Here is a 19,065-nt window from a genome sequence, read left to right as displayed (position 1 = left end):
AACTTTCAGACAAAGTTAAAACAAATCTTTCCTTGTTTCCCTCCACATTAGTGAGGAATTCTGTTTTTTTCTCAGAGATTCAGTTCTCCGGTTCACTGTAAACAGCAGCTCTTTCTGCCACCAAATGCCTTTTTAGGTTGTTTTTGCCATATTTAATTTATTATCGACTACATAGGATTATGCACAATATCCATAACTAATGTAAACATGTTTTTATTCATATTCCCCCAAAGGGGCTGTGCCCCACCATTTAAACACTGTTCCAGTCAGTCAGTCAATCAGTCAATATGTGGTTTCTTCAGTCGTCTGTATCTGCTGTATGGTCATGGTTATCATTTTATTTATTCATTATTGATTTTTTTTAAATTAATTTTTAAAAATTAATTATTTTTAATAAAGCTGTTTGAGAACATTGGAATGTTTTGTCAGTGATTTTCTTGTGAAAATCCTGATGCGGCCCAGCCTCACCCAGACTCCGCCTCCAGCGGCCCCCGGCTGAATTGAGTTGACCCCTGCTCTAAAGGAAGAGTCTGCTCCGCCCCCAAGCTAACACAAACACTTTCTACACGAAACTAGTGGAGATCAGCTAGCTTCACGAGCCCCCCACCTCCGGCTTGTGCACAGTCGTGCAGACGGCGGCTGTCTTTGTTGTGAGCCAGTTTAGCGACGGCAAAAAAAAAAAAAAAAACGATCATTCGATTTATTGTTCAAACTTTGAGAAGTGGGATCCACCAAAGAACATTCTGGTGAGGAATCTACACGACATGTTGAGATGGATCCTGAACGTATCCGAGAATGGAGCAAGGAGACGGGGATACTGGGAAGACAGGTGGAGAAAGGGAGCAGACTATTTCCTGGTGGAGAACAGGAGCAGACTATTTCCTGGGGAAATAGGGTGAAGACTATTTTCTGGTGGAGAAAGGGAACAGGCCAGGATGATGTCATGAAATGGGCGGCACCCTCAAGGAGTGAAAGGCGGAGCCACACAGATCGAGTCGCTTTACTATCGGGAAGGAAAAGAGTTTGCAAAAATAACTCATATTTCATAAATAATGTGTTTTTTATTGTTCCAAATGTCATATATGACTTAATTTATTGATCTTTTATTTTATTTTTTTACTTACTTTATTTGTAATGTTGTTTGATTCTGTCTTTCTCTAAGTTCTGTGCTTTGATGAAATGTGTTTCGTAACTGCATTGTGATTTGAAATGTAAAGTCGAGAGCTGTCTTGTGTTTGTGTGTGTGAATGTTTTTATTTTACGTTAGTGTTGGTTATATACTTAACTGGTACCTTAATTGTTATTTACTTTACTCTGCCTTCATTTCAGTTATTTATTCAATGAGGAACCTCTCGAAAACGAGATGTATCATCTCAAGGGGCTGATCCTCCCATTGTTTAGTAAATGTTGAATAACTAAATATATGATCATATTTATGATATAGTTTACTCTGAAAGTCTTAAGAAAATCCTGATATGGCCCTGTAACTCTTCTGCTATCCTTGGTCCCCTGGACCCCACAAGACGGTGCACTGAACTTTTTTTGTCAATGATTTTTGATTTTCACTGGTGTCCGTGGCAAACAGGAAATCCTGTCCACGTTCGTCCACATTTATCATGGGAGGGGTCACACGTCAATGTAAGGCTGGGGTCATCTGGACCACATGAAAAAGCACAAGGGTTTAAGTAAACTGCCAAAACAAGTCATTGTATTTAGCTCAGAATAGCTTAAAATAGAAGGAAAAAAGAAGATTGCAGTTTTGGAAGAAAAAAATTCAAAGAAAATTTGAAAACAGTTTGAAACTCAAAAGTCAATTTTGTAAACTTGAAAGAAACTCTTCAAGCTTTGAGGGAAAAGGAAAAAACTGAATATTTTAAAATGGAAGAAATAATAAAACTTGACCCAAAAAAATAAAAATAAAATAAATTAGGGGTTTTGATAACTTATTGACTTCTATCACTTGATGTCAATCATGCCTGGGTGACCAATGAGCTCAATTATATTGAAAATTCTGTTTAAAACAGGCTGATGGTCGAGGGACTGTGATCGTAGCTGAGCCAGAAAGAGCTGCAGCCTGAATACTCACTGTGTAGCCTTCACGATATCCCAACTGCTGCTGTCATCCATGTGTGACCGCTTTTTGGGCTGCTGAACAACATCCATCATCTGATCCATGCTTTTGTCCGAGTGCCCATAGGCAGGCGTGTACAGGTTACCCATCCCGGCAAACGCTGCTGCTCTCGGCCCGTGGCTATGAGTGTGGCCATCGTGGCCGTGGTGACAGCTGTCATGCATGTGGCTGTGCCCCTGAGACAGAAACAAATGCTTGAAGTCAAACTGATGATTCACTAACAACAGCAGAGTTGGGGTTTTTTTCACACAACTGCACTGGAATGTGTTGAGAAAGGGCCACTATTTCAGTGTGTTGACCCAGTCCTGGTTCAGAACCAACACCCTGCTTGTTGTCCAACATGTTTTAAGATTCACTCTGGTCATTTTTTAAATATATTTTTAAAGCGTTCCCCACGTTTTTTTTGGTTTTTTTTATTATGTTTATGTTGCTTTTAGGAAAAAACCTGAGTGGTTTTCTAGTTTCTGCAGAGTGGCAGTAGTTCTTTAGAAACTTCTGAGTTGTGGGCGGGACTGTTGTCAAACCCGCCCCCTTCCCATTGCTGAGAGCTCTCTGTTTACACCTAATAGCCTACAGCCCCTCACACCCAGTGAACAATATCAGATATAAAAATGGTGAGCAGCAATGGCAAGAAACATCAGAACTATCCAGTTCTGATCCAGATTCCAGCTCAGACGAGGAAAACGAAAACGTTCATGGATCTATTTGTCCGACAGGGGACAGAATAGAGTAAGTAAGTAAATGTTTCTAAAGTACCTTTCGCAGATAAAAATCACAAAGTGCTTCACAAAGAAGACAGAATAAAATTACAACCAGTCATACACATATTGCAGATAAATAACATAAAAGACAGTCCGGTTGATTTTTGTGTGACATTTATCAATAAAAGTACAATCATCCAAGCATTGAGCAGCGACAGACGGCAAGCCGAACACACTGGCGCCATCTTTCTCAGCTCAAGAGAGAGATACTCTCAGAGCAGAGAGCTTGTGCCCCCTCCAGTGTATTTTCTATGTAACTCATTTTATGGAGAGAAAATAAACTCATCCAATTTGTGTGTGAGTAATTCTTGATTTGTAACTCATACAAAACATTTTGTGTGTCACTGTGTGTATTTACGTGTATAAAATTTACAAAATTCAAAAAAATTCAATTTACACACGCACAACAGCTTGAAACTAACTACACACACCAATCTTAAAAATGACTCATGAATCGCTTGTTATGCACACACAAAACGCAAAAATCTGAGACTCTTGTTACATCTCCAAAATGTGTGTGTAAATGATGTGTTTAAATCATGTGTGTCAAAGTCAAGGCCCAAATCCGGCCCACTGGGTGATTATATCTGGCCCTCCAGAACATTTTATATTACTGCTATTAATGGCCCGCTTTTATCTTGCTCTGGGAACACATTGCAACATATTCTCATTCTCAAGTCGTCACATATAGATGATTACATGTCACAAATTTACGTTTTTGGGGTTCTGAACTCATTCTTTGATGTCCAATTAAATCAAGGCTCCCCAACCTCTGGGTAGAAAACCGCCACCGGTCTGGTACTGGGACGTGGACTCCACTGGTATTCTAACCCTGACCTTAACCCAGTACTGGACAGTCGAAACAGTGATCAGATCAGTACTTGTTCCAGACGCAGTACCAGATGCAGACCAGGCTAGGGTTAGGGTACCGGGTTCAGTACCCTGTAGTTTTATATTGTTTAATAAATGTTTATACTGTTTGGCCTACAACCTAAGGTGCATTTGGGATTTTGGTCCTGGTGAGCGATTGAGTTTGACACTCCTGGTTTAGGTTTGAATGCTGCTAGAATATTTGGTCATCAGTTTTCTTCTCAACCACTTTGAACTTAGAGTGTCAATGATATCTGGTGAAAACTTAAAATTTTCCCAATTTCTTAAACAGATACTCCCTGATAATTTGTATGAAAAAGTCTAGATATGCATTTTTAAAACACTTTCTCTATTCACAGTGTTCCCTCGCGGCTGCGCTTTCCCTGCCAGCGCCTTCGCCACAGAGCTCTTCCAAAAGCGCTGGTTCCAAGTCAGGACAACAGCAAGTGGTGTGAGGTCCTCCTTGACACTAAGGCTTTATCCGAATTTCCCCCTACTCACTATATAGTGCGTTCACCGTTTTCTGGTGCTCTCCGAACCTACTAATTCCAAAATCGAGCCTACTAAAAATTTCACAGAAAATTTCCTGGCGTGCATTGATTCTCATTAGGTTAGTGAATATAGACCCATAATGCATTGCGGTCGAACAATTTTGAACAAAAAAAACCCTGTTTTACTGTAATTTTTAAATAAACTATACAGATTTTCACCATCACAACACAGTGGAGTCATAAATAAATGTTGTGAAATGTTCGTAACGATTGCTAAACTACACTATATAGTGAGTAGGCGGAGAATTTGGACATAAACCCAGACGTAGCATGCACTTGCAAAGAAATGCTGTTTATTTCTTGATCTCTTCTTATGCCAGTATTTATTTTCCTTTGCTTCCCCTAGTGGTGGAATTGCGTATTGCAGCTATTTCTTAAAATAACCATAATTCGCCACAGGAATGGGCTAGAAACTTTTTTTTCCAACATACTTATGTGTTTTTCTCTGCATGACTGTGCCAGATTTTTAAACTATCTGGCGGGTGTGGCCCGCGGGCCGTATATTTGACACTCCTGCCTTATACAGCGTAAGCACAGAGCTCCTCCTGGAGCGCTGCCCCTCAGCCACGACAATAGCGGATGAGACTATTTTCTCTCCATACATGTTTTCATCTGCTCCTGACTCAGAACGATTTGAATAAAGAAATGAAATTTTGAGCTTAATTTGTTAAATATATGTCATCCATCATCAGAAAAACGTATCGAGAACATGGTAGGAACACCATTTTCATTGGAGAGGATCAACAGGAAGACTGGATTTGCTGGAGTTCTGTTTGTATCCGTGTAAAACGGAGGATGGATCCGAACAGGCTGCTTTCATTTTCCCAACAAGCAAGCCATTAAAGCCAAACACTGATGGTAAAATAACCTCCTCCTCAGAAGAAGAAGAGGAGGAGGACTGCAATTACACAATAACAGGTGGGGGAAGTGCGCGCGGAAACGGCTGAACATTCCGAGCTGTCAAAGCATCAAAACCGAACCGAACCACTTCCTATGACGTGGCGGAGGGAAGAATAAGAATTCGAATTGATATCCGAAACGTAGCCTCTTCTAATGGGTTTCTCTCTCCCCAGAAGAATGAGACAGGGGCGACCAGTTCGATTCCAAACCGACTATACAGGGTTTTCCGCTTTAAGCACACAAGCTAAACCTAACCACCGGAATGCTAATGCTAACACTCGTCACAGCAGCGACACTAAAACACTCTACTGGGCATCACGTCAAAGAAGCAGCTCGGTTTTAAACGTAGAAAAACAAACAAAACTGACTCACGTTTTCGTCTTCTTTCCAGTCCATCCTTATATGAAGGCACGTAGCCAAACTTCCGCGTGCAGCTGGAGTCAGCGCACTACTTCCGTCGCACACTTTTCAAAATAAAAGACAAGGGAACCATTGACTGAAGTGAACACATCTTGGCCAGTGACTGTTTATGAGGGGTCTGCAACCAATGAACCTCATTCTCTGCAGCCTTTAACAGTAAAAGAGCCATTTGAGATTGTTTTTTTTATTGATCAAAATCTAGTACAAGCTGCAAAGGAAAATTTTGATACTTATGTGTATTCATAACAATGCATTTTAAATAATATGAGTTATGCTTATTTTGTGGAATGAATAAGAACAGAAATACAAAAAGAAACGTGTGAAATTATTTTCACATTTAAATTAAATAAATGCTAACTCAGTAACTCTTACTTGAAAAAAAATGATTATTTTATTTTATTTAAGCCAGAGAGCCACTCTGGAGAGGTAAAAGACCCTCAAAGTGGCTTTGGAGCTGCAGGTTGCAGACCTGGAATGAGTATGAGTGGATGCCAGCCCTGGTCGGTCCTCAGAAGCCACAGCCCTTCCTGTCTCCCAGCTTGATGCTGACCACTTAAAACAGGCGTGTTCAGTCAATCAGGATGTGGAAATACTTCTATCAGCATATCAGGAGCAAGCTGGTCCGGCAGAACTGGAAAACAGGCAGGATGTGGCTTTTAAGGACCGGGTTAGTCGGCCAAGAGCAAACTCTATCTCAGTCAGATCTCTTTCTGTTCTCTTTATTAACAGCTTGGAAACACATTACCAGACCTGGTGTAAACCAGGCTAAAACAAATGTTGAATTGATTTCTTTTGGAAAGAATTAAACCAAACAACACCTATTATTACATTTGCAATCTAGATATTACAGAAAATCCAACAGATGTTTCTATTTCTAATTCTTGGAATTTTTGCAACTTCAGCTTACAAGCTTTTTGTTAATGGTTGCTGTATGGAGAGAAAATAGACTCATCCGGTTTGTGTGTAGTTATTGATTTGTAACTCAGATATCAGATAAGCAAAGCAATGTTCTCTTTTATTGTGTTTTTTGAGGCAGACTCTTATTTTTACAAGTAAAATGTAACTAGTTTTATTGAGATTGCTGGGTTTTTTTTTTTACTTAATCTTTAATAATAATTAAAAGATGAGGAATATATTTGCGATCTTACAGACATTGAGGCACAATTCCCACATGGACGCTTAAACACAAACTCTTTAAGATACTGTAGCTTTTTAACCGCTAACACAATCAACGTCATTCCAGTAGATTGTGAAGGAGAAAAGTGGCTCGCTTTTCTCCTTCACAATCTACTGGAACTCCAGTATTAAAGGGTTAAACTATCAAAGGTAATAAAAGTGTTTGTTTCCTGCAACTTTGGGTCTTTTTTCAGCTCTTAAAAGAGCACTGATAAAAAAAAATTATTGTAATTTCAATTAAAATAAGACAGTAAATAATCCTCCAAACTTTAGGGGGTTGATCCGTATGGGTGCTGCAGGTTTCTAGAAGGTCAGGATCTGGGCGTGGACACAAAAAGGTTCCAATAAAGTCCTTGTTTATTACAGCTCCAAAAGAACCTGTGAAGGCTAGAGGGCTCGTGACACTCGTAGAGCTCACAAGACGATCTGGCAACGGTCGGCAGGAGAACGCCGACTAAAGTAGGAGGGCGTGACATCCGTTAAGAGGAAGGAGAACCACGTTAGAGAAAGAACGAGAAGACAAAACTAGACCCTTGATCTCAATCCCCACATAAAAAGGAGCGGCAGCATCTTAAAGCGTCTCTTCCAGTTCCCTTAAGGCTTATATGGCCACCTGAAAATGGAACGTACCATTGTTGTGTGTGTATAGTGAAGTATTTGTAAAGATTATGCAAGTTACTGGCACTTATGACGTTTGAGTAATGCTGTTATACGGTGTCCTTACGCCAAACTCTAAGTTTAAGTTTATTGGATTTATATGGCGCCTTAAAATGACCTCGGTCGAACAAGGTGCCGCACATTTTAAGTTCATAGAACAATAAAAACACAGCTAAAAGGTTAAAAACAATTCCAGATGAAAATATTGATAAACTACAGTACATAAAAATACCAGATAAAAACAAAGACAAGACAATAAGACGGGCTGCACGGTGGTGCAGTGGTTAGCGCTCTCGCCTCACAGCGAGAAGGCCCCGGTTCGAATCCCGGCTGGGGGATTTGGGGCCTTTCTGTGTGGAGTTTGCATGTTCTCCCCGTGCATGCGTGGGTTTTCACCGGGGACTCCGGCTTCCTCCCACCGTCCAAAAACATGCTTCATAGGTTAATTGGAGACTCTAAATTGCCCCTAGGTGTGAATGTGAGAGTGAATGTGTGTGTGATTGAGGCCCTGAGACAGACTGGAGACCTGTCCAGGGTGTACCCCGCCTTCGCCCTTCAGCAGCCGGGATAGGCTCCAGCACCCCGCGACCCCGAAAGGGACGAAGCGGTTAAGAAGATGGATGGATGGATGGATGGAAGACAATAAGACAGTAAAACACGCCAGCAGAGCAGAGTTTCATACTGTGTCAAAAGCCTGGCGATAAAAATGGGTTTTAAGAAGTTTCTTAAAAATCGTTAATAGTTCGTAAGGTATGCATATTGACTCCTTACTGACCGCGGATGCTGCTTGAACACCAGGTGATTGGTCAGTGCCTGTTGGTTGCCCACACAAACCACACTGTCTATTTGACTCATTTTTAACAGTCAAGATGCACTTATTCCTTTCACAGGACTAACGGGCTCCTTGTCCACAGAGTCTGAGGTGTTAAAAAATAAGAAAATTCCACACCACACTTCTGCGTCTCACCTTCTTAACCCGTTCAAGTGTCTGCTACAGCCTGTCACCTGCAGCATGCCCGTAGGAAAAAGTGTGCATGAACGTTTTTTACTCTACAGCAGGGGTGTCTCACTCAATCGCACAAGGGGACAAAATCCAAAACACACCTTAGGTCACGGGCTGAACAGGATTATTGAACACTCTAAAACTACATTTATAAAACTTTAAAAATGTAACTTATTAACAATATTATGAATAAAAAAAGGCAGGAATATTATTCCAGAATAAATTGATTGATTGATTGGTTTATTTCAAGCATAGATTGAAAAAAATACAGGACAGAACACACAATTATTTCAAACTCATTACAGAAACAATTAAATGCATTGATTAGATAATAGAAAACAAAAATAAAACACACTTATGTCACATTTTGTCATGGTGCCTCTGTCAGTCTCCTCCCCCTCTCTTCTCTGCTTGGCTGCTGATTCCTCCCAGCTGCGACCACTCACCTCATCACCTCACCCCCCTTCATAAGGAGCTCCAGGATCATCATTTCTCGCCAGTCCGTTGCCCCTGATGGTGCATAGTTGGTCTTCACGTCAAGCTTTAGTTAAGTCACGTTACGCCAGAACCTTGCCTAAACTCTCTTTCTGCTCGCCCTCAGGAATCCATACCACGAGTGGTCACCAGAATCAGCCTCAGCCTGGATCCCCAGTTCGGTCTTCTCCTGCGGTCACACCATGAGCCTCTGCCATTACCTCTGCTCCTCGAACCTCCACTCCAGACGGCCACCCTCTCCTGTGGAGGAATCCACCAGTGACGTCACCAGCCTCCGCCTCACGCCTGGGACCTACCTCAAGCTCTGCTCACGCTCTACCTCCTTACCTCTTCATTAAACCTTTTAGCTGCCACGCTCGTCTCCCGCTGTGTTTATTCCGGGTTCCAGCATCTGGGTCGCTAGGGTGTTCTGTAGCCATGACACATTTGGTTCATTCATTTTTTGTGATAATCAACTAAAGTCATTAAAGTTTGATTGCTTGAAAAGGAGTGGGAAGAAGCAAATTTATATAATCCCACCCGTACTTAATTACTTCATTTCACTGTTTTGCATATTTATGTAATCCCATAAATCAACTTACACCTTAAATAACTTTCAACATTTTACTCTCCTTAAAAATATATTTTGTCAATTATACAAGTTAAAAATGAGCCCAAAATAACATCAAGCCATTAATAAGAATGAAATAAAATGATCTGGAGGGCCGGATCTAGGTCTTGACGTTGATGTGCTCTACAGGCTCACTGAGTGGTCTAGGACACATGTATTAACTTAAAATTACAATAGCTTGAAACTAACTACATGCATACATTTAAAAATTACCCACAAATTGCTTGTTATGCACAGATAAAACTGCAGTTATGCACAAATCTGAGACTCTTGTTACATCTCCAAAATTTGTGTGTAAACGATGTGTTTAAATCTTGTGTGTCAAATTCGAGGCCCAGAATCGGCCCACTGGGTGATTATATCTGGCCCTCCAGAACATTTTCTAGTTTTGTTATTAACAGCCTGATCTTATTTTGCGCTGGTAACATATTGCAACACATTCTCATTCCCAAGTTGTCACATATTGACACACTAAGGACCTCTCAGGGTCAAAAACTGACATTTGGATGTCCCCAACTCGTCGTTTTTTAATATCCAATTTAATTAAGGCTCCCCAACCTCCGGGACCTGTCTGGTACTGGGATGTGGACTGCACCAGTATCCTAACCCTAACTTTGACCTGGTACCGGATCAGTGCTGATTCCAGACACCGACCAGGCTTAGAGTTAGCGTACCGGCTGGATCCTGAGGTTTGGTCCATGTTAAAAAGCTGAGTCCTTAAAGGTATAAAACTTTAAAAGTATAAAAATGCAGTGTTAGCGTGTTCAATAACTGTAACCTAAGGTGTGTTTTGGATTCTGGCCCCTGCGGGAGTGAGTTTGACACCCCCAGGTCTACGACCTGCTATTCCATGGCCGCCCCCGTACATGTTTGCTCGTTTATTGCTCTCACTGTCTCCACCCCTGCAGGCAGCTGTGACTAAGCGCCACTAATATAAGATCTAACCCGAAAACTCTTCAGTTGTGGCCTACTTTTGAATTATATAATGAAAAAAAAACACAATATCATCCAAGTTTGATCAGATTATAATATCTCCAAAAAGTCATGTCTGCTTTCACATCTATGGAGATCAGTAGAATTCGTGTGGAATAATCTAAACTAAAACTTTTAAAGATGTTTACACTTATGGTAAATTCACTCATTTGCTTGTTACACACAAACCCAACACTGTAAATTGACATTGTTTTCACAGTTGTAATTACAAGTATCAGACAGCAGATGGCGCCTCTGGTTCAGTTATCAAAAGCAAGTCTATGAAGGCTGTAGGTTTTTTTCCCTAAATCATTGCAATCATTTCCGTCCAATGCACAAATATCTGCATCAACTGACCTAAGCGTTCACATTTTCAAACATAAAAAAAGATTCACTGTGTGATGACTCCTTTTAAAATACAAACAATTTCAATACTTTATAGTTGTTTTTTCCTCTTTTGTCTCCCAGATTCTAAAGCAGAGCCTTACAGTCTGTGTCTGATCTGTGTTTCTGAATGTGGAGTCACTGAACTAAAGTACCTGAGCCGTCACGGTGAAAGTTATAACGCTGAAGTGGAGGAGAAGTCAACAAAACCACCGTTTTGTTGAGTTATGGGAGCTGAAGAAAATGAAAAATGAGTTTGACTTTCAACAAAGGATCACAAATGTGGGGTTTGATCTTATGAACTGGTGTTCTCCAAGGTCATCAAATAGAGAGTGATTCAGGAAGCTGGGCCTTCCAGTCCAAACATGTTCAGGATGCATTTGTCAGCCGTGATAGTCCCACAATACAATGGGCTCCTAGACTCCAGTAATGCTGATGTTGTGTAAAAGCTTTACGATCTCAACCTAAGATGTGATTTACTGACAGCTTAGACTCATTTTGATCATCTTAAAAATGTGTTTATACATGTTTATCAACAGACCAAAGCCTATTGATCAGCAAATTCACATTAAAATCACAGAATTTTCATAAATGTTAAAAAAACAGTGAAAACAGCAAAGTTCATAATTTCAAATGTTCACAAACCTTTGAAGTTTTTAGATTTAAAAGTGCAGGAATCAACAGTAAAGAAAAAGTTAAGGTGAGGACAGGAAGAGACATTTGTTAAAATCCAAAGTGAGTCAAGTTGAGTCTAAAGCAGCCGAACAGAAATGAGAAATGTGGACCGCTGAGAAAGTGTTTTCACAGACAAGCAGATGAATGAAGCTGTTAGCACAAAGACAACATCTCTGCTCAGGAGAAACTGGCAAACGCACGAGATCTTCCCTATTCCTGTTGTCAAATTGTATTTTAACATGTTCTTGTGGTATTTTTCACAAAATAGCTGACATATATAAAAAAATTAAGCTCAAAATTGAGTATTTCTTTATTCAAGTTGTTGTGAATCAGGAGCAGATGACAAATACTGCAGGAAAAGGCTTGAAGGTGTGACAAAGAAAATATAATCAACAGGCCTCAAGCTCCATGTTGATCCATGAACGTCTTTGTTCTCCTCGTCTGAGCTGGAATCGGGCTCCAATATTGCTCGCCACTGTTGTTGCACCATTAATGTTAAGTCGGGGCTGTAAGCTAGCTGGAGAGCTTTTAAACAGATGGATGGCAGGAAGTGGGGGCGGGCTCACATCATGTCAACCACAACAGCTTCATTTCCACTGAGCAGTCCGGTACAGACCAGTTAATTCCAAAAGAGTCTGGCTACAGAGAAAAAATATGGTGCCCGAAAATAATAGCCGGCGGTCCCTCCCCCTGCCAGAGCCGGCCGCAACGGAAAACATAATTTAAACCTTTCGACCCTTTTCACTTTTATTCTCTTTTTTATCGACCCATTTCAATCGGATCAATTGATTCACGGAGAAAAGAACAATTACAGTTTATTCACATTCAAAAGCTGATAGTTCTGAAGAGGTTTTAAAATATCATTATGAAAAGGTTTCCTAAAGTTTAGGAAATTTCCACTCAAGCGATCTGCTAAAGTTACGATTTCCGTTTCCGGCTACAGATTGATTCTGACGCCATCTTTTGTGTGACCAGAGGCCCCTCGTTAATTCTGGTGAGCGCTTCCACTCAGTTAAGCCGAACATCCGCTGAGCGGTTTGGTTTAACTGCGAATCCGTGGTGTAGGCTGCTAGCATGTCATTGTAGTGCGACGACTAGAAAAGAAAGACTAGAAATAGAAATCACACAGCAGCTCGTCTTTTTCTTGCTTTACTTTTTGTACATCCTGTATAACAGGAAGTTATTGTTGTCTGAAAGAAGATTTCAGGTGGATAAGAAGAATACCGCCTAAAGAGGAAAACGGGATTGCTAGCTTAGCGCTATACTGGAGCTTCCTAATGTCGTCATCACTTTCCACCAATCAACGGGTGGCAACAGTGACTCCGCCCCAACCATCCTGTTCTATTTCTCTACAGATGGGGGCCCTCTAGAGGTATGAGTCAGAACTGTTTAATGGCTTCATTTAACAGTGGAAACACTCAAACCGGACCGTACCAAACCACTCAGTACAAATGAGGCTAGTGAGGCATATTTCTAACTCCTGTCGCTCTGCAGGAAATATGTCCCAGAAAACGATGTGCTTTTTAGTTTATGCTAATAACAGCATAATCACAATTACAAGAGCACAGATAACAGATAAAAAAATGATTGGAGTGGGATGTAAAGCATCAGAACCTGAACTGTCTTTTCACTTGTCTTTGTGTCTGACTCCAATTCTCAGAAAATATTAGATTATCATAATGTCCATTGGGTGTTTCTTGTGAATTTAAAGGAATGCCTGAATGCATCTGTGGTCACCAGACTTCTATTTTGTAACGAGGAGGCTGAAGCGTTGAGATCCATATGTAACAGTTATTAATAGCAGAAGATCAGACAGGGGCAAAAGCAAGGCGAGGTCAAAGATCCAGGCAAAAGGTCAGACAAGGAGCGAGGCAGGAAGTCAGGAGACAGGCAGAGGTCAAAACACAAGAAGGCAAATGGAATAGACTGCTCGGAGTTGCATCAAAGGCAAATATAATACTTCGCAATGAGCTGAGTCCAGGAAGTGACCAAATCCACAGAGATAATGAGGATGAGAACCAGCTGGTGAGGATGGTGGGAAGGAGACAGGTGAGGAGATGACTGGTTAGAACTCAAGTGAGGGGTCCCTCTGGTGGTTGGAGGTGGAACTGGATGATGGATTCCTGACACATTTACTGAAGTGGATTTTAAATTAAATAAATAAAACAAAAACGTGTATCCATCTTCTGAACCCGCTAAATCTCTTTTGGGGTCATGGGGTTGCCTGAGCCTATCCTGCCCACTGTTGGGTGAAGGTGGGGTAGACCCAAGACAGGTCACCAGAATATCTCACATTTAAGGACACTTAAGAATCATCAATGAACCTATGAAGCATGCTTCTGGACTGTAGGAGGATGCTGGAGCGTGAGGAGAAAACCCCCAAATGAACGAGGAGAACATCCAACCTCCACACAGAAAGAACCCAGAGCCTTCTAACTGTGAGGGGAAGTGCTAACCACTACACCACTGTCCATCCCACTGGCTCAAACACGTCTTGCCTTTGAGAGATAAATATGGTTGGATAAATTGATGCAGTGATTATTTGTTAGTGAAGTGGGCAGTGACCAGTGGGACCATCCTGCTCTGTGCTAAAATGTTGGCTTTTCTCCCAAATATTTGCAGCTCCTTTGAGGGACTTCTGCAGCATATGCTAAAGTTTGCTCCAGAGCAGCTTTCCACCTATGTGAAACAGTTCATTTGTACAAGTAGTAAAATCTGTTTACTGACAAATAACAAAAAAGGTGTTACTAACTTCTTGTGATTACTTCTTTTAAACTGTGTGAACGCTTCACATCATTCTATAGAGATTCTCCTGCTCCTTTTTCAGCATGTTACAACTCAATCACACTTCAGGGATTTCAGTAATCTTGGTATCTAAACGTTCAGCTCATTCAGGACATTACTTTTACGTTGGGTATTCATAAACTTTATAGTTTTTAAAATATTCTTTTAGGCTAAATAGGAATTTATCCAAATGGTAAAATGGTAAATGGCGTATACTTGTATAGCTCTTTCTACCCTCCTTCGAGGGCCCAAAGCGCTTCACAGTCACAGACCCATTCACCCATTCACACACACATTCACACACTGGTGGTGGCTCCGCTGCCGAACACTGGCGCCAACCTCCCACCAGAGGCAATTCGGGGTTCAGTGTCTTGCCCAAGGACACTTCGACACATGGGGGGGCAAGGCGGAGTCGAACCAGCTCACTTCTGATCAGGAGTCGACCGCCCTACCACTGCACCACGGCCGCCCAACATTTAAGCAACATTCTAACTTTTTGGGTTAATTTGTTATCTACTTAGGTTCAGCTTTTTTGAGCTTACCAAACATTTTAGCAACAGGCTAAATTTTTGACTAATTTGGCATTTACTGAGGAATTTTATGCTAATTTCAATTTAGAACGTATCTAATATTATAGCAACATGCTAACGTCATTGGCTATCAACATTATTCTAATCTTTTTGCTTACTTAATATTTTAGCTACAGGCTAATTGGCATTTACTCAGAATTTTAGGCTATGTTGAAGTTTAGCTAATATTTTAGCTTTTTAGGCTAATTTGGCATCTACTAAGGTTTGTTAATTTGGAGTTAAACTGACATTTAAGCAAAACTCTACATGTTTTAGCAAAAGAGGCATGTATTGGGGATTTTTAGGAAAACTTACTACCAATTTTTTAGACATTTAGGTCAACTTCAGCGCTCTTTCATAGTTCTTTGACGAAATTTCCAGTCAAATTGAACTTTAGCATTTTCAGCAAATGCCTTCATTACTTAAAAGTAAATAGCTTCAGCATTTTCAGGAAACAGTTTCAGCATCTTCAGCGACCAGATTCAGCAAAAAGCATTCAGACTAGCATTATTGCAGGTAATGCAACTTTTCTAGTTTTTTTTTTAGACTTTTTTCATGCTTGACTTCAGTTGTTTTTTTACATTTTCCTGCTAAAAACTGTTTAAACTGCTTTTAAACCAATAAAAGCTCAACTTTGACCACATTGTTTTGCTTTGTTTGGTTCATCTGGTTTGAGATGCAGAAGTCAGACAGGAGCTCTTGTCGTCTACTCCTGTCCCACTTTTCCTCACTTCCCTTTTGTCAGTTCATCTGCAGGCTTTCCATTTAACTCAAGGTCTTGTGGCATTCAGGGTCAAAGGTGGATCCCATCACTGCTGTCCACCAGAGCAAAGGTCACAAACTAAAACCCGGCCTGACCTTGTTAGCGTGTTGGACGGCCGCGTGCGGACAGAAGAGGGGAAGGGCTTAATGTTTAAAACGAGGTTCTTAAAAGACAGACAGAAGTAAATCAGAACGAGACAGATGATTTAGAAGAGCAGGTTTCCTAAATGGAGATTGAACCACCCAGCTATTACAGGCTGACACTGGCCTTAGGAGATTCAGGTGTCATGCAGAGTTCAGGGTGGACATTTGTTCTGTTTAGATGTTTGCTTCACTGAGTTCAGGGACAAAGTCAAGCACAGCTGTGAGTCATGGCATAGAGGAGCTGAACGGGCTCCATTCACAGTTTGTAGTTGTAGTAAATCCAAGAGCAACATGAAAACCCAGTGAAGCACAACCAGAAGAGTGCTGGTGTTTCTGTTTTGTTGTGTTTCTTCATTGATTATGGAGCATTTCCATAATCCGTCTCCTCAAGTTAAAGCATTTCCACTAGGTGGCGTACCCGGCTTGTTGTTACCTCCTGGTCTGTGCCTCACTCTGCACTATAAAAGACAGTGTTGCTTTGCTCCACCTCCCTCCAGAAGCAGTAGTCAAATCCCAGACAGATCCAACTCAGCTTAAAAGAGTAAAACCAAATGTTGAAGCATCTGAGCGGCGGTGGGCAGTCAGGGGCTTCAAGGCCTTCTCTGGTGGCCTCAGTTTACTCAGAAAAGCTCATTCCATTTTTATTCTGTTCACTAAAATGTAATTAAATTACTTTACACTCAAAGCATAAAAGTTTGTCATAGTGTCTTATTACACTTGGCTCAGCTGATGACAGTGTTGTGGTTGTCTATGAAACCTGACAAAAACCTGCAGAACACACAAAACTTCCAAGGGCTGTAGAGAGCAGAAGCAGGTAGTTCCAACAGCAGGTTAGACGTGGAGTCTGTGACACCAACACCAGCGAAAGGCCTGACCTGTACATGTCCTGTGATTGGGTAACATCTTTGGATGGGGAGAAAAATCCACGACCAAAGCAGTTTGTTTAAAACGAGCTGCTTTTGAGCTCCAGCCTGTTTGTCTGTGACCATAACTCCTGAGTCTCGACTTAATGTCAATGATTTCATGGACAGAATGAAGAATGTTGTCTCTAAAGGAGTAAAACAAAGTGTACAGCCGGCCATTGCATTGAAGTGAAGCAAACCTGTTATATCATCTGTTAAAATAGTAATGAAAGTTTTTCAAGACCCACTCTGATGAAGATTGTGTTTTTAACATGTTCTTGTAGTATTTTTCTCAAGATGGAGGACATAGTTCAAGAAAATTAAGATTAAAACTCCATCTCTGAGTATTTCTTTGTTCAGTTTGAAAAAAATGTGTCTTAAAAAAGCTTTTTGTGACGTACAAATTAAAACCGGCGGGTCACAAGCTCTCTGCTCCGCTCCATTCTGATTATTCCACTTGTGCGTACGTCTTTCCCTTGTCTGAACTGGCATCTGGCTCAAACTGGACGTCGGGGTAGATTTGATCGTGCTCGACATTTTTTTGCACTAGAAATGTTAGGCTGGGGGTGAGGGGCTGTAAGCTAGCGGGAGAGTGTGAATAAAGAAATACCGTATCAAATTGGATACATTCACACATCTGCTTGCATGTACCTGAAGTGCCGCATAATTAGTCACCAATGAGATAGGCACAAACAGAATTAATAGAATTTTTCCTGCACATACAGACATGAAGTCTCATCTGTTTTCTCTGCTTTTGCCTTCACAGCCAGCTAACATTCATTTCTCTTCATTCAGGTCTGCACACCAGCAGCTTCACTAGACTTTCATCTCTTCTTAGAGGTCATCTGAACTGCTGCTCTCCGCTCGCCACTATTAAGTGATCAGTCATCACCGAGCAGATGATGCACAGCAACCTCGTCTTCAGTAATAGGTGAACATGTTCCACAAATGGCAGCTCTGTTGACTGTTACAAACTGCAGTTTTTCAGCTTTGCATAGTTTGACCACAAAAAGACTTTCAGCATTTTACCTCTTTAGTTCTTCAATAGTGTAGCAATGCATAAAGGTGCAACAAGTGCTGCAGTCATGAGTCTGAATGCTGTTTGGTTGCACAACACGGTCCAGCTCACAAGGTTTTTTCCTAGAAAATCTGGGCCCCGATTGGGTTTGTCAGCAGTTTCTGTGGTAGTTCCTCCTGCGTTTGCCCACATTGACTCAAGTAGAGATTCAGTAGGTTAGCTTGCTACGCCAGCTAGCCGCCCGGTGAAGAGCGTAGTTTGCTAGGAGCTCACTAGAAAGCTAACAAGCTCCTCTGTAGCATGCTAGCTAGCGTCTATGCAGCAAGCTCTGCTGTAGTGAGTTAGCGAGTTCCACCGTAGTAGGTTAGCGAGCTCCGCTGTATCAAGCTAGTGGGCTCTGTTGTAGCAATCAAGCAAGCTCCATTTCACTGTATCGAGCTAGCGAAGTCCACTGTAGCATGGTAGCAAGCTCCTCTTTAGCGATCTAGCAAGCTCTGTTGTAGCAATCTAGTGAGCTCTCCTGTATCAAGCTAGCGAGCTCTGCTGTAGCGAGCTACTCACTGAGTGAGCCAATGTGGGCAAACACAGGTGGGGTCACCACAGGAACATGCAGACAAACCCAGTCGGGGCCCACTTGGCCTCATTCTTTTTTGATGTGCTGGCTGTTCATAAAATCAAGGGTCTACAACCTGGATGCAGTACCAGATCCACTATTCTCGGGGGGAGGAAGAGGAGGAGGAGAAAGCTGGTCAGCACAGCCAGGCGCTGCAAAGAGCTCTTGTTGGTGCCTAGCAGGAGACGATTTTTCATCCAGCTGATTAAGCAAAGCGCAGCCCTCCATGCTGTCTGTGATCATGTATTATGTAACGGCTCCTGTGCTGTCTGCTCAGGAACCATTTGCAGCCTTGGATGCTCTCTGACACAACATTGAGGTCAGCCAGGGATCAGCACATAGAAGTGAGCATGTAGCCCAATTTGGCAGTGTCACCAGTCTGTTGAGTCAATGCTTCCTTAGGACGATGGCATGAAAGGACACTAATGATCCCTTCTGTAGCCGTTTCTCACTCTCCACACGGATTCTGGGAAGGCGTGATAGTTCCATCCAGTCTGTCCTGTCACAGTGCTTTCTGGTATTCTGGAATCAAGAGACCCTTTATTCTGCAGCATGCTTACGTGTGTGACATCTGAAACCTAACATGTCTCTGTTCTTCTCTGTGAGAGACGCTGACAGAGGTTTGCAATAAGAGGAGACCGAAGATGCAAAAAAGGAACAACACATGA

At 41.6% G+C, this 19,065-nt stretch overlaps 1 protein-coding gene across 1 annotated transcript in view; it reads right to left on the bottom strand.

Moving 5' to 3' along the window:
- The window catches only part of zdhhc13 (zinc finger DHHC-type palmitoyltransferase 13), a 20,725-nt gene extending 15,022 nt beyond the window's left edge, over nt 1-5,703 (bottom strand). Inside the window, exons 1-2 of the mRNA XM_024261576.1 lie at nt 5,586-5,703; nt 2,087-2,307 (exon numbers count right to left, since the gene is read on the bottom strand). Of these exons, the coding sequence (XP_024117344.1) occupies nt 2,087-2,307; nt 5,586-5,609 (245 nt within the window). The 5' untranslated portion in view covers nt 5,610-5,703. The remainder of the gene's footprint in view (nt 1-2,086; nt 2,308-5,585) is intronic.
- Between the last annotated feature and the right edge of the window lie 13,362 nt (nt 5,704-19,065).

Source organism: Oryzias melastigma, unplaced genomic scaffold (genome assembly GCF_002922805.2).
Source record: "Oryzias melastigma strain HK-1 unplaced genomic scaffold, ASM292280v2 sc00267, whole genome shotgun sequence".
Classification (NCBI taxonomy): Eukaryota; Metazoa; Chordata; class Actinopteri; order Beloniformes; family Adrianichthyidae; genus Oryzias; species Oryzias melastigma.
Note: the sequence above shows the minus strand (reverse complement) of the source record. Positions and strands in the feature narration are given on the sequence as shown.